This window comes from Adiantum capillus-veneris, chromosome 10 (genome assembly GCF_014529385.1).
Source record: "Adiantum capillus-veneris isolate H3 chromosome 10, ASM1452938v2, whole genome shotgun sequence".
NCBI lineage: Eukaryota > Viridiplantae > Streptophyta > Polypodiopsida > Polypodiales > Pteridaceae > Adiantum > Adiantum capillus-veneris.
The window spans coordinates 56,518,367-56,530,439 of record NC_140940.1 but is presented as its reverse complement, the minus strand read 5'-3'; the positions used below and the strand labels follow the sequence as shown (position 1 = coordinate 56,530,439).

The window sequence follows — 12,073 nt, the reverse complement described above, 5'->3', positions numbered from 1 at the left end:
TCGATGCCTCTACACGTACACTTTTAGTGATTGTCCGCTACTTGGAGAACTTGGCCAAGGGTGCAAGGCCGTTCCTCTAACAAGGGGTGGAGGCCAACTTTTTCCTTTTCATCTGCAAATGACAGGCTATCACCTCCGCATGGCATGCGCTCCTCTGCCTAGTGTGACATGGGACTAAGACAAATCGCCCTTCTCATTCAAGACTCTCTCTCTCTCTCTCTCTCTCTCTCTCTCTCTCTCTCTTATGGAGAAGAGGGCTCTGATGAAGAAGAGAACTAGCTAGTGTAAGACAATGCAACTAGCTAGTGTGACATGGGCCTAAGACAAATCGCTCTTCTCATTCTCTCTCTCTCTCTCTCTCTCTCTCTCTCTCTCTCTCTCTCTCTCTCTCTCTCATGGAGAAGAGGGCTTTGATGAAGAAGAGGACTAGCTAGTGTAAGACAATGCAACATGCACCAAGATGCATAAACAACAAACAATTAACAACTACAATGTGCATCATCCATCAAACACGATCATGGCACAATCAAAACAGCATATCTAATGTTGCGAATGCATGTGTGCACAATGGATATTTGAACGTGTTATTCCATGTCTCTCTTCAAATGCATGTGTACATAATGGATGTTTGATCGTATTATTCCATGTCTCTCTTCATCGATGAAACACGATCATGGCACAATCAAAATGACATGTCTGATGTTGCAAATGCATGTGTACACAATGGGTATTTGAACGTGTTATTCCATATCTCTCTTCAAACAAGAGTTCTTCTTTGATCACTCTCTCTCTCTCTCTCTCTCTCTCTCTCTCTCTCTCTCTCACACACACACACACACACACACACCACCCAGACACGTACAAAAATCCTAGCATTTTAAGGAAAAAAAATCATGAGGCACAATTTTAATTGATTAATTCATTTTGGAGCTATAGTTTTTTTTATGCTAGCTTTGCAAATAGGGAGAGAGTGTACGAAAGAGAGGAGAGTCTCAAAGACGTGCTTTTATGTCATAAAAGAAGATTACCCTTTTGTGAATAGATGCCTTCCGAAGGAACGTAAGCCTTTTGTGAATTTTAAAAATCAATATCACTCAACAATTAGGCTTTTGACAATTTTAAGAGTCTCAGAAATGAATCAACGCCATCCCAAAGAATGTTACCTTTTGGTGAATTTTAATTCAAGCCCTCATTCTCCTCTTCTCAACACCCTCACTACATGTCACTCGATTATTAAAGTTGGATACTATACATAATATACAGATTCTCTCCCCCTCATTTTTTGCCTAACTAATAACCCTCACCCACACGTACGCCTTGCCTAGCCTCATTTTGCAGCGGCTATGGAGAGAGAGAGAGAGAGAGAGAGAGAGAGAGAGAGAGAGAGAGAACTATAGACAATGGTCCCTAAGTGGCATGCCCCCCTTTGCTTCATCCCTAATGCTGAGTAGAGAAGTTGCCCAGCTCAAACCGCACCACATAGGATAACATGGACACATGTCGTACAATATCTTCTCGAATTTTGGTTCGCTCGAAAAATGTCGCTCGATGTATGGTAAGTCGTTGTATGGTAAGATATACCTAGATGAATCGAGAATAAGCCCATATTCACTCTTAAAGGGAAGTGCAAGGTATAGACCCATGGTAGTCAACCACAAGACAATATAACCATCAGCTTTATCATGCTTAGTATTGACTAAATACCACGACATCCCCACTAACGTCGTCAGTGCCTAATAGTGGATGTAGAACTACATACTCACATATGCTCCCAAACACAATACACACCACACATACACATGAGCATACGTTAGCACAAAGTGCGGCGTATTGAGTTTCGGAGATCAAGGGCAGACTCAACCATAATGAAGCCTAGCACTAAAAGGAGCATTAAATAGGAAAAATTAGATAGGTGTATGGTAAGAAAGGTCCAATGGAGAAACAATCAAGGTTGCATCCGTACAACGTATGGCAGGATCTGTATAATACGTACAATATGGATCTATACATATGGATAGCGATCAATACAAGTTTCTTTTTATATTAAAAAATTTGTGCATTGTGCGGTTTGCACTTCTTATTAGAGTCAAGACTTCATACTTCAATCTTGGATTATCATTATGTACTTTTTTTTAATGCTCTTCGTTTTAAGAGACCATGACATTAGACATCTGACACTATTTGGCTGTAGACATTGATCAGCTTTGTGTTTTCATTGTTCAATTAGAGTCATAAACTCAATCCATTTTGTACTACGTACCTCACTTACCGAATTTGTATCGAATACTACGTACCTGACTACCTTGGAAACAATTATATATATTCATAAACTCGGACAACTAGGATTTATCTAAGTTTACTTGCACAATCCTAGTTTACTTTGCACCGCGTGCACCTCCTTGAGATAGGCACACTCACTTCACTATCGTGGATCCCATGATGGGGTCTTCATTAAAGACCCCGTCGAAGATAGTCCAAAGCCCCCCGCCCCCCCCCAAAACCACCAAACACACAACACCCTTGACTAACAATCTCATCTTCAAGCCAACAAGCCCTAACTAACCATCTTGTCGTCAATTCAAACGCCAACAGCCCACGACTAACTCTCGGCATGAATTCCCCACGAATAGCAAGACCACCACCTCTTGCTTTCTTTTGGAAAAAGGCTAGCACATCTGGCACCGTGATTTACAAATGGAAAGAGAGAGAGAGAGAGAGAGAGAGAGAGAGAGAGAGAGAGCACCTTAGAAGATTCCCCCAACTTTGCTTGTTTATTGTAGAGGGGAGTACGTACATACTGTATTCACATCTCTCTTTACTTGGTGAGCCAAAGGTACTTTTGCAGCGATCTGAACGCACAAGACACCACGTGTCATTACTTCACTGCATGTTTTTCATGCTATCAAAAAGCTTCAACTAAATAAAAGCGTTGCACACGTAGAGCAGTTCGTGCACTATCGCAGCCAGCACCTTCTCCCAGTTTGCAGGTTCGCAGCTAGGAGCTGTTCGCAGCAGTTTTGCAAGTTCTCAGCTTCGCAGGTACAAAGTTCCTAGCAGTTCGCAGGTTCAGCACCTAGGAGCAATTCGCAGCAGTTCATCAGTTCCACAGCTTTGCAGGTACGAGGTTCCCAGCAGTACAGCAGTTTGCAGTTCTCACAAGTTTGTTGAGAGAGAGAGAGAGAGAGAGAGATTCATGGCCTTATCGAGGACAAGCAACAACACAAGCAAAGCAAGCAGAAGGCAAGAAACGACGCACGACAGCCTTTGGTAATCCGATGCCAAGAAGTTCTGGGCTGCTTTTCAACATTGACGTGCTACTGCTTTTCAACACAGGCGATTAGCCCCAATCGAACACACGATAAAGAACGTTAGCCCCTGATAAAAAAACGTTAGCCCCAATGGGGGGGGGGAGAGAGAGAGAGAGAGAGAGAGAGAGAGAGAGAGAGAGAGAGAGAGAGAGAGAGAGAGAGAGAGAGATTCATGGCCGTATCTATTTATTGTTGACTCGATTCCAAATTATGCCAATTGATCATCGATTGAAATCTGACATCTTCTGTTTCAGTAGCACTAGAACAGACCTGTGCCATGAGAGAGAGAGAGAGAGAGAGAGAGAGAGAGAGAGAGAGAGAGAGAGAGAGAGAGAGATTCAAGGCCGTATCTATTTATTGTTGACTCGATTCCAGATTATGCCAATTGATCATCGATTGAAATCTAATATCTTCTGTTTCAGTAGCACTAGAATAGACATGTGCCCTGAGAGAGAGTCGCGTTGAGTATTGAAGTGGAGCCCTATACTCTTCACTACATACCTCTAAAAGTCAAGCATCGAGACCTTACTGATCCTCTTTGATGCCAACAGTCAGCATTCTCTCCAAAATCCTCGGCTTGGACTTGCACAACACTTTCATGTAATATAATGAAGATAATCGATACACCCCAAAGCTTATCTCTCAGTCAGATTATATATAACAACCACTTCGTAACGATGAAAATCTCCCAACGTTAGTCATGATGATGTTGATGATTATGATGACGACCAATTCAATGATGATATTGCTGCTATGTACAAGAACGGGTATGACGACAAGGATTAGATGCCTAAATCTCAATGCAAGAACCACGATGTCTAGTACCATATGGATACACACGTCTCCAATTGCCCTGCTTTTCATGACACTACATCGGATATTGATAATGCCAAGAGCCATGATGATTAGCTTTACCAACTTTTGGCTAACAATGATTATGCTAAGAATGTGAGTAATGATGGCTACTTCAACTCCGTGACTTATGTCAGCAAGAAAAGAAAATCTCACAAAAGCAAACAAAGAGGTAGCTAGAGGAGGTGCATCTTACTATGCATTATAATTTGATGTCCTTCAAGAACAAAAAATCCAGTGTGCCTCATTGGAAAGAGCATAGAACCATCATTTGGGTGAGTTCAATATTGCAACATGAGAAGGTAGTTGTAAGCAGTTGTTCAAGGAACAAACTGGGTCAACAGTCATTTGCAATGCCAACAGCCATTGAAGGGTCTCAAAGCCTCAACACTATATCTGGTTGCAGAAGCCACCACATGGTAGAGCTTTAGAGCTTCAAATATAAATTAAATTTAATTTAAAAAAAGGCCGTGAAAAGCGACCCTAGTTGACAAGCAAACAAAGCACGTTCGCAACGGCACCAATTTGGAGCTTCACAAAGGCAACACTTCGCAGGTTTGTAGATGCGCAGCAGTTCGAAGATGAAGCTTTACAAAGCCAACAGTTCAATATTCTTCAGGTAAGTTTCTGGCCATTCTGTGTGTGTGTGTGTGTGTGTGTGTGTGTGTGTGTGTGTGTGAGAGAGAGAGAGAGAGAGAATTGACAACCCTAGCTACGTGGAATGGGAGCGTATGATATGGACGCTATGGATTTTGTGCTAGATGTGGAAGACGATCTCCTGGATGAGGACACAACGATGGAGGAAGGAGAGGCAGTGTCGGCCCCGGTGGCCCCAAAACTCAAGTCCACGATCACCTCTGGCCCTGCTGGTACTTTGCAGGCTGTGTTCGACGCCTTCAAGAAGACCAAGGGTTGAGGCTTTGGTGACAAAGCCAATGCAGAACGCTCCAACAGGTTCTTTGGCAAGGAGTTTGAATCTCTTTATTTCGATGGTGGCCCTGAGCGTCAGAAATCTATTGAGGGATGGATAATTTTGGTCACGGGTTTACATGATGAGGACCAGGAGGATGATTTGCATGAATTTTTTAGTGAATTTGGGGAGATAAAGAACTTGCATGTTAATTTAGATCGTCGAACAGGATATGTGAAGGGTTATGCCTTGATAGAGTATGAGAAGTAGCAAGTAGCACAAGGTGTAATCGATCAGATGAGTGGGGAAAAGCTTCTAACATAGACTATTTTCGTGGATTGGGCTTTTAGCAGTGGACCTCTTTGACATCGCAATGTAAGAAAAAGGTCTCCTCGAGGACATCGCTCTCACGAAGCCCATTTAAACGACGCTATTAAACGGACGGTGCTCTGAGAAACATGCAAGTTTGTATGTTGCAATGGATGGGAACCCCTAGGTATTTATTTGAATGGTTATTTGGTGAGCCACAGGAGGGTTTCTTGTTTCTTGAACGTACCTAGAGTTCTTGAGGACAGACCCTATGTATGATAGCATGCTACTGCATGGCCGACGAGTTGCATTTAATTCAGGAGAATCCCTGCTTGATCTACAAGGAGAGGGCACACTGCAAATAGGAAACTGGTTACAGCATAAGGCAGGAGAAAGTTAACGGCCGAGAAGAGAGAGATAGTGCAATTTTAACAAGAAAAAATCTATCAAAAAGCACCCATAACTCTTTATGTAGAGAATCTTCGACATAAAATATAAAACTAGATATGCTTCTCTTTATTAAGCTTAATCAATATGCCCCATCTCCTATATTTGTCTCAATGCGTATTTTGTGTCTTGCAGGGAGGAGATATATTCACAACATTGGATGTTTCAATTACACAAGCGCAACTCTAGCTTGACTACACTACAAGGTTCGTTATTTGTATCCAGCACCCCATGAGTATGCGTTTGCTTGGCGCAACAGATAAACGCTACGGGGTAGGGCACGGCTTCCGTTCCTTATAATTTTTGGAGAGATCACAGTGCCAACTCTCCACCATACTTTTGTATGGCACCTCTGCATGACATGCACTGTATACTTTGCAGTTTCAGTTTGTGACGTTTCATTGCAAGACGACATGTTTAACTATTCACATTGTTTTTTTGTAGCTTGACTCAAACATTGTCCTTCGGCTTGCACAAATGGATGACATTCATATACAATTATCAAGTCAGTAGTGTAGTTCAATTTTTATAGTCTGTTTATGCTTTTTTGTATTTTTGAGTTTGTCAAAGCTTCCCTAAGTTTAGTTTAGCCATATGTTTTTCTCACCAATGCATGCTCATTTTCGATCATCGTATTTATATATCAAATAGACATGCAATTTTTTTTCCCACAGTTTGGTAATTCAACATATATATCAAAATAAAGAAAAATTGACTACACTTGATTGAGAATAAGATGGGTGTCTCAAAGATGGTTCCACAATTTAGAGACTAAATGGTCTATATTACTAGGTTGAATGGTGCAATTTGCAAACAACTACCACATTAGGTTAAGTTGCAACCCTTTTGCTTGATTCAATTATCCTCTTGATTCAATTACCCTCTTTAGGAGCCCTTTGTCACATATGGGGCAGTATGGGACATAACTTGCTTCTTCCCAATGCTCATTAAGTCTCAAAGTTGAGCTAATATTGGTGCCTATTAATTGGTTCTACTCATTTTCTCGTGTCACCGCAACCGAGGTCGACACCAATCACAACCAACTAACCAAGTAACTAGTTGCACTCCAAAATCTATCAAATTATGTACGACAAAGGCCCACCAAGCAGAACTAGTTCCTGTGTGAGGGTGGCAAAAATGATACCATTTTAGAAATGCCTAGACGAAAAGGATGTTGAACTTGACAAGGAAACTAAGCTCGGCAAAACATTTCCAGTGTGTATTGAAGTTATATAGAATAGAAGACTGAGTGTACTTACATACATGCAATAATGCCTTGCACGATCGATCATAACCGATGATGTACCCATGAAATGAAAGAGCATCTCTATCTCTCTCTCTCCCGTGCAGGATCGTCTGCTCATGTAAGGCCTCTCTCTCTCTCTCTCTCTCTCTCTCTCATACAGAAACAAAAACGGTCAATGTGGCTCGGACTCAGGCTCGCGCGCGCGCGCGCGCGTGTGTGTGTGTGTGTGTGTGTGTGTGTGTGTGTGAGAGAGAGAGAGAGAGAGAGAGAGAGAGCAGACTTTTGATCACCCGGCGGTTCAAGGCGCACGGAGGAAAGGCAGAGAAAACATATTACTTTTCTGAAGTTCTCTCTCTCTCTCTCTCTCTCTCTCTCTCTCTCTCACACACACACGCACGCACGCACGCATCCCTTCAATTTTGGGGAGCTATCGATTGCATGCAAAGAGGCTAATTATTGATATGATGGGCATTAATGAAGCTGCAGGGAAGTGAAGGGTAATTGAGGCCATTGATGACATGCTACGCAGGCTATAGAAAATGGGTCTTCTTCAAATCACCTCTTTCTAGCTGAATGATTGAACTGCTTTGGAAGGTGGCCTTTTGAAGAAGTGCTAGTATCACTCAAGAAGATCAGCCTTATTTTACCTCCCTGATGAGCTCACAGGTACCGCTCTCTCTCTCTCTCTCTCTCTCTCTCTCAAATTTTGATCCCCTCGTCCAATACAATGATCTGTTGTTTCACCCCTCAATCTCATTCTTTTTGTATGTCAACAACAGCAACCAAAAATACAACCAGATGTTACCTGAGTTGTTTGAAATAGGAGGCCCTTGAAGGGCTTCAATTATCACATAGAGATTTCGCAACAAATTTGCCTGCCATTCTTCATTCCAAACTGAAGCACAAGCCAAAGAAAGCATTTGTTGGGGTTTCTGATTGATTGCAACAAGCTACATTCACTTTCATTGTTCATGATCAAACCCTCAACTCATTCTTAGTAGCCGTCCATTTTGCTGATATCGTTTTCTGCAAAAATACATCTCCCTCCACACACCAATGTTATAAATTGATAGGTTTGTGCAGTTACACTGTTGGAATGGAGAGTCAGTTCATGCAACTTGCCAGGAAGCCACACTTGGATACTTGAGGTTAAATTTCGAGCGCTAGTGCCATACCTGGCACTAGCAGTCGCCGTTGATTTCAAAAATGTTGAGCTTTTTAAGCGCTCGAAATTTATCATCGCCCCACTTGGATGTCGGGAGGGACACATTACATTATGTGAGTGCTACCTTAGACTATGCACTGCCACGGCTCACCTAAGCACATACACACAGCAAGCCCAAACCACTTCCATGCCCTGATTTGCATGAAAAGATATGCTCAGTAACAACCTGAAACATTCAACTTTCATGTCTGTAAGGTGTAAAGCAAACATTATTCGAGAAAGAGAGCCAAGGCTCATGACTCAAGAGGTTAGAATGAAAAAGAAAAGAAGTTTCAGCGTAGTAGGAACAATCCCAAGAGACCTAAAAGATCTATCCAATGAGAGTGAGAGATGTAATGGCAGGGGACTCCATGCAGCTACTTGAACTAAAAGTAATGAAAGATTGACTTTGATTTTGTTGCTTGCGCATGAATGAAGGGGGACGAAGGATGGCCATTGGGGCTGCCACCAGTGACACTGCGAATGCGGCTGGTCGAGGCATTTTCAGCAGCTGGAGCAGGTGATGCTGGGACGTCTTTTGTCCTCAACACAACACCAAGCTTCTCCTCTCTGTCCTCGTCTGATTTAGACACAGAGGTACTACGCAATAAAACTATTCTTAACATCTGGGTAAATTCTGTCCATGTATGTGCCATGTTCAACAAAGACTTTAACTACACGAAGTACATCACATCTTCAGCAAGATGCTGACAAAGCAGTTGATTGCTCTCATGCAGTCCACAGGATCTTTCTTCCCAGAAAAAACCATGACATTGGGCTCATTGATTGGCCTCGCTGAAGCATCTTCCGCACATCCATCATTCCATCACTCCCTCGGTTCTGTGGGTGATGGGTCAAGCATGACAGCAGGGCCACGTCGCCTCATCGCTCGATTTGCATGGCGACGTAGTGAGCCATCGGGCCCCACCAGCTCCAACAAGTCCTCCACATCCTGGAGCAATCTCATCCGATGCAGGACATGCCGCGGCACAGTCGATTACCCCGATGACGATAGCAGCGTTGGTGCACCACCTTCACTCGGACACTTTCTAGACACACAGAGGGAGTTGGAAACAGCGAGCAGTAATCAAGCAAAGGTATACATCAATGCAATGTTTGAAGACGACAGCCACATTAGCCACGAGAACAATGCGATAAACCCACTATTTAATTCAAAGAGAGCAAGCTCTCATTCACTGGTTGATGTTCTGAACAACAGCTTCTCATCACGCTTCTTCCCAGTTCACTCCTCAAGTTTAAGTGCAGAAGATGCCACCGACCTACAAGAGCACGCATTTGAGCGGAGCTATAACCATGAAAAGCAGGGGAATGAAGCCGTAAACCAAGATGTCGAGATTCTTCGCTTGCAAGCTGCAGCAAGGTCAATACAGTCCTTCCAAAAAGTCACTGAAATGCTCAAATCCAAGTCACAAAGACAACAGCAAGGTCAATGCAACCGTTCCGGAATTTGTATGTTGAGCTGCGTCTCCCACATCTGGGGCTCCTCCAAAGGCACATCTAACCTCAGAAACAGCCAAGATGAAGATGATGACACAGATTCTCAGTGCAGTAGCCAGGAAGGCAGCTTTAAATTAGATTCTTCAGCCGGCCCTCTGAATAATGGGATTAGCTGCTACACCAACTTTAGTTTTGATGACAGCGATTGTTCCATCTACTTTGATGATGAAGACGACCTCAACATGAGCAGTGACAGCAGAGACCAAGACACAATGGACAGCAATGATGCAAAAGAGTTTGAGTTCTGCACTCCAACGCTCGAAAGTGACAAAATGAGTGTAAATGAAAATCAGGAGGCAAAGTTCCCAGATTGTCAGCGTTCTCAAAGTGAAATCAAAGTAGAGAAATGATAGAGCTGCTTTCACTTCAAGAAAATGTACAATTCTCAATATTGGGTGACGGATACTTGTAATGGATTGTAGAAGACTCTTCTACCTTCTTCAACTCTTAAGGCCACTGATGTGCCTTACATAAGAATGATTCCAATGTCCTCAAGTCAAGTCTCTAACCACACAAGGTCCGGTAACCAGAAGCTCATTTTTCACCAAGGGATGCCGCCTTTGGCAATAAAATAAAGTGACTCTCTTGTTGCTTCTGTGGTTTCTCACATGTAAAGTAAATAAGCAAAGACTAGAAGCTTCAGAGTTGCAAATGTGCTGCAGACATGCTTTCACACATATACATAACACAGTATAAGAAACAGTGTTTAAGCAGATCAATTCCAAACGTCAAGCAAAGACACGTGCAAGTTCTAAAAACTGTGGAAATCAATATGTTTCAATGCAGCTCATGTGCACAAGTACTGATAAGGTTTTCAATGACATGCACAAGATGATTGTATTTCCTCAATGCACAAGTTGTAACGTGCAGCGGAAGTGATTGATGGTTGATGCTCAAGATGAGTGCTCAGTGCGAACTCAAGATTCCTTTTACTTCATGAGAGAGATGTGCAATAGAGAGAGAGAGAGAGAGAGAGAGAGAGAGAGAGAGAGAGAGAGAGAGAGAGAGAGAATGTGAGTGAGGGTTTTATGAGAGAGAGAGAGAGAGAGAGAAGACTAACACCGGATGGGGTCCGACACTACCCTCCAAGGGTCCCCCTCTATATTGCTAGAGAGGTATTTGCTTTAGATTCAGTTTAGATTGCACAAATGCGGATACAATGGTCCTAGATGCTGAGATACTGATGGGAGCTTGCTGACGATGCTTGGTTCCTTTTGATTTTCCACCTCACGTCGATTGGCCTGCCGCGATGTGGAAGGTCCGCTTTTGATGAGTAGAAAAGAGAACAAGGGGAGGCTAGACAAGCCCTTCTTTTCTAGCTTACTTGTCACTCTTCAAAAACACAGATCACAAATATCGACACGCCCAAGTGGTCTTCGATTGCGTGCAATCTTCAAACAAGCAACAAATTTTATGTGGCTCTTTATGGCTTAATGGCCCTTAAGATAGAGCAATGAAGACGGGAGCACGCCCGATGCACGATGGACCAAGGGTAGGAGAGACTAATAAGTCCGAGGCAAGGGCACGAAACTTTTTTGATAAAAGTATACCTTCATAAGGTCAGAATAGTCTGAACTTACAAATTATAAGATAAGCAAAAACACACAAAAAATACAAAAGCACGGGACACAAGAAACCCCAAAAAAAAAAGCCTAGATTGCTTTATTTGCTATTAAACAAAACAAAACATTATTCGCTTTGAAATGCTTTTAGAAAAGACATAAATTAAAGCAACTTACTTGACTAAAACTTAAACAAGTACTCAACTTCAAACTAACAAGAATAAGACGTCTCAAAAACTTAATCCTAGAAATCACACTCCGCATATCTTTTAAAGAAACAAATTCTTGTTTCGGCAGGAGAGCGATTAACCGCAAGGTAACTACTCATTGAGTTAAACCTCCTTGTTGTCTAAATCCTCAAAAGGATATAGGGTTAAGCTTGAGTTTTTTGTCTACCTAAGCCAAACCATGTGAATAATAAGCATATAAAGGAACATCTAAGATTAGCTAAACATGCATGTATGTGGGTGTATTGTGGACGCATGGACAAATAATCAGGGAGTAGAATCCATTGTTTTTTCTTTACCTTAATCACCCTCCATGTTGTTATTATTCTTGCTTGAATACCTTTTTCCTAATCGCTTGAATGTGGAGTCAGACGCACGGTTTCCTTCCTGCATAAAGTTGTGTAAGCGATAGGAGGTGTTTCTCGCTAAATGGATCCATAAACATCACACTAGAATCATATTCTTATGTAATTTACGAATGACTTATAAG

At 42.3% G+C, this 12,073-nt stretch overlaps 2 protein-coding genes across 3 annotated transcripts; both read left to right on the top strand.

Annotated features, from left to right (window-relative positions):
• The first annotated feature begins 4,881 nt into the window (after nt 1-4,881).
• On the top strand, nt 4,882-5,507 carry LOC147448894 (RNA-binding protein Y14-like). Its single transcript, XM_086522475.1, has 3 exons — nt 4,882-5,029; nt 5,102-5,277; nt 5,424-5,507. Exons 1-3 carry the CDS (start codon nt 4,882-4,884, stop codon nt 5,505-5,507), a joined length of 408 nt encoding a protein of 135 aa, XP_086378601.1.
• Nucleotides 5,508-6,287: 780 nt separating this feature from the next.
• Nucleotides 6,288-10,446, top strand: LOC147448893 (uncharacterized). Of its 2 annotated transcripts, XM_086521328.1 has the most exons (4): nt 6,288-7,190; nt 7,553-7,738; nt 8,715-8,873; nt 9,014-10,446. In XM_086521328.1, exons 2-4 carry the CDS (start codon nt 7,727-7,729, stop codon nt 10,142-10,144), a joined length of 1,302 nt encoding a protein of 433 aa, XP_086377454.1. In that variant the 5' UTR covers nt 6,288-7,190; nt 7,553-7,726; the 3' UTR covers nt 10,145-10,446. The 2 variants fall into 2 exon arrangements, with proteins under 2 accessions (XP_086377454.1, XP_086377453.1); XM_086521327.1 differs by lacking the exons at nt 6,288-7,190; nt 7,553-7,738 and adding an exon at nt 7,793-8,350.
• Nucleotides 10,447-12,073: the final 1,627 nt, after the last annotated feature.

Bases quoted from the DNA above. Each gene is read 5' to 3' on its own strand.
- LOC147448894 (XM_086522475.1), top strand. From the start codon at position 4,882: ATGGGAGCGTATGATATGGACGCTATGGATTTTGTGCTAGATGTGGAA. The intron at 5,030-5,101 runs GTACTTTGCAGG...AAGCCAATGCAG, and splicing joins GATCACCTCTGGCCCTGCTG to AACGCTCCAACAGGTTCTTT. The intron at 5,278-5,423 runs GTTAATTTAGAT...GGCTTTTAGCAG, and splicing joins GGGAGATAAAGAACTTGCAT to TGGACCTCTTTGACATCGCA.
- LOC147448893 (XM_086521327.1), top strand. From the start codon at position 8,279: ATGTTGAGCTTTTTAAGCGCTCGAAATTTATCATCGCCCCACTTGGAT. The intron at 8,351-8,714 runs GTGAGTGCTACC...GCATGAATGAAG, and splicing joins GGAGGGACACATTACATTAT to GGGGACGAAGGATGGCCATT. The intron at 8,874-9,013 runs GTACTACGCAAT...GCTCTCATGCAG, and splicing joins CGTCTGATTTAGACACAGAG to TCCACAGGATCTTTCTTCCC.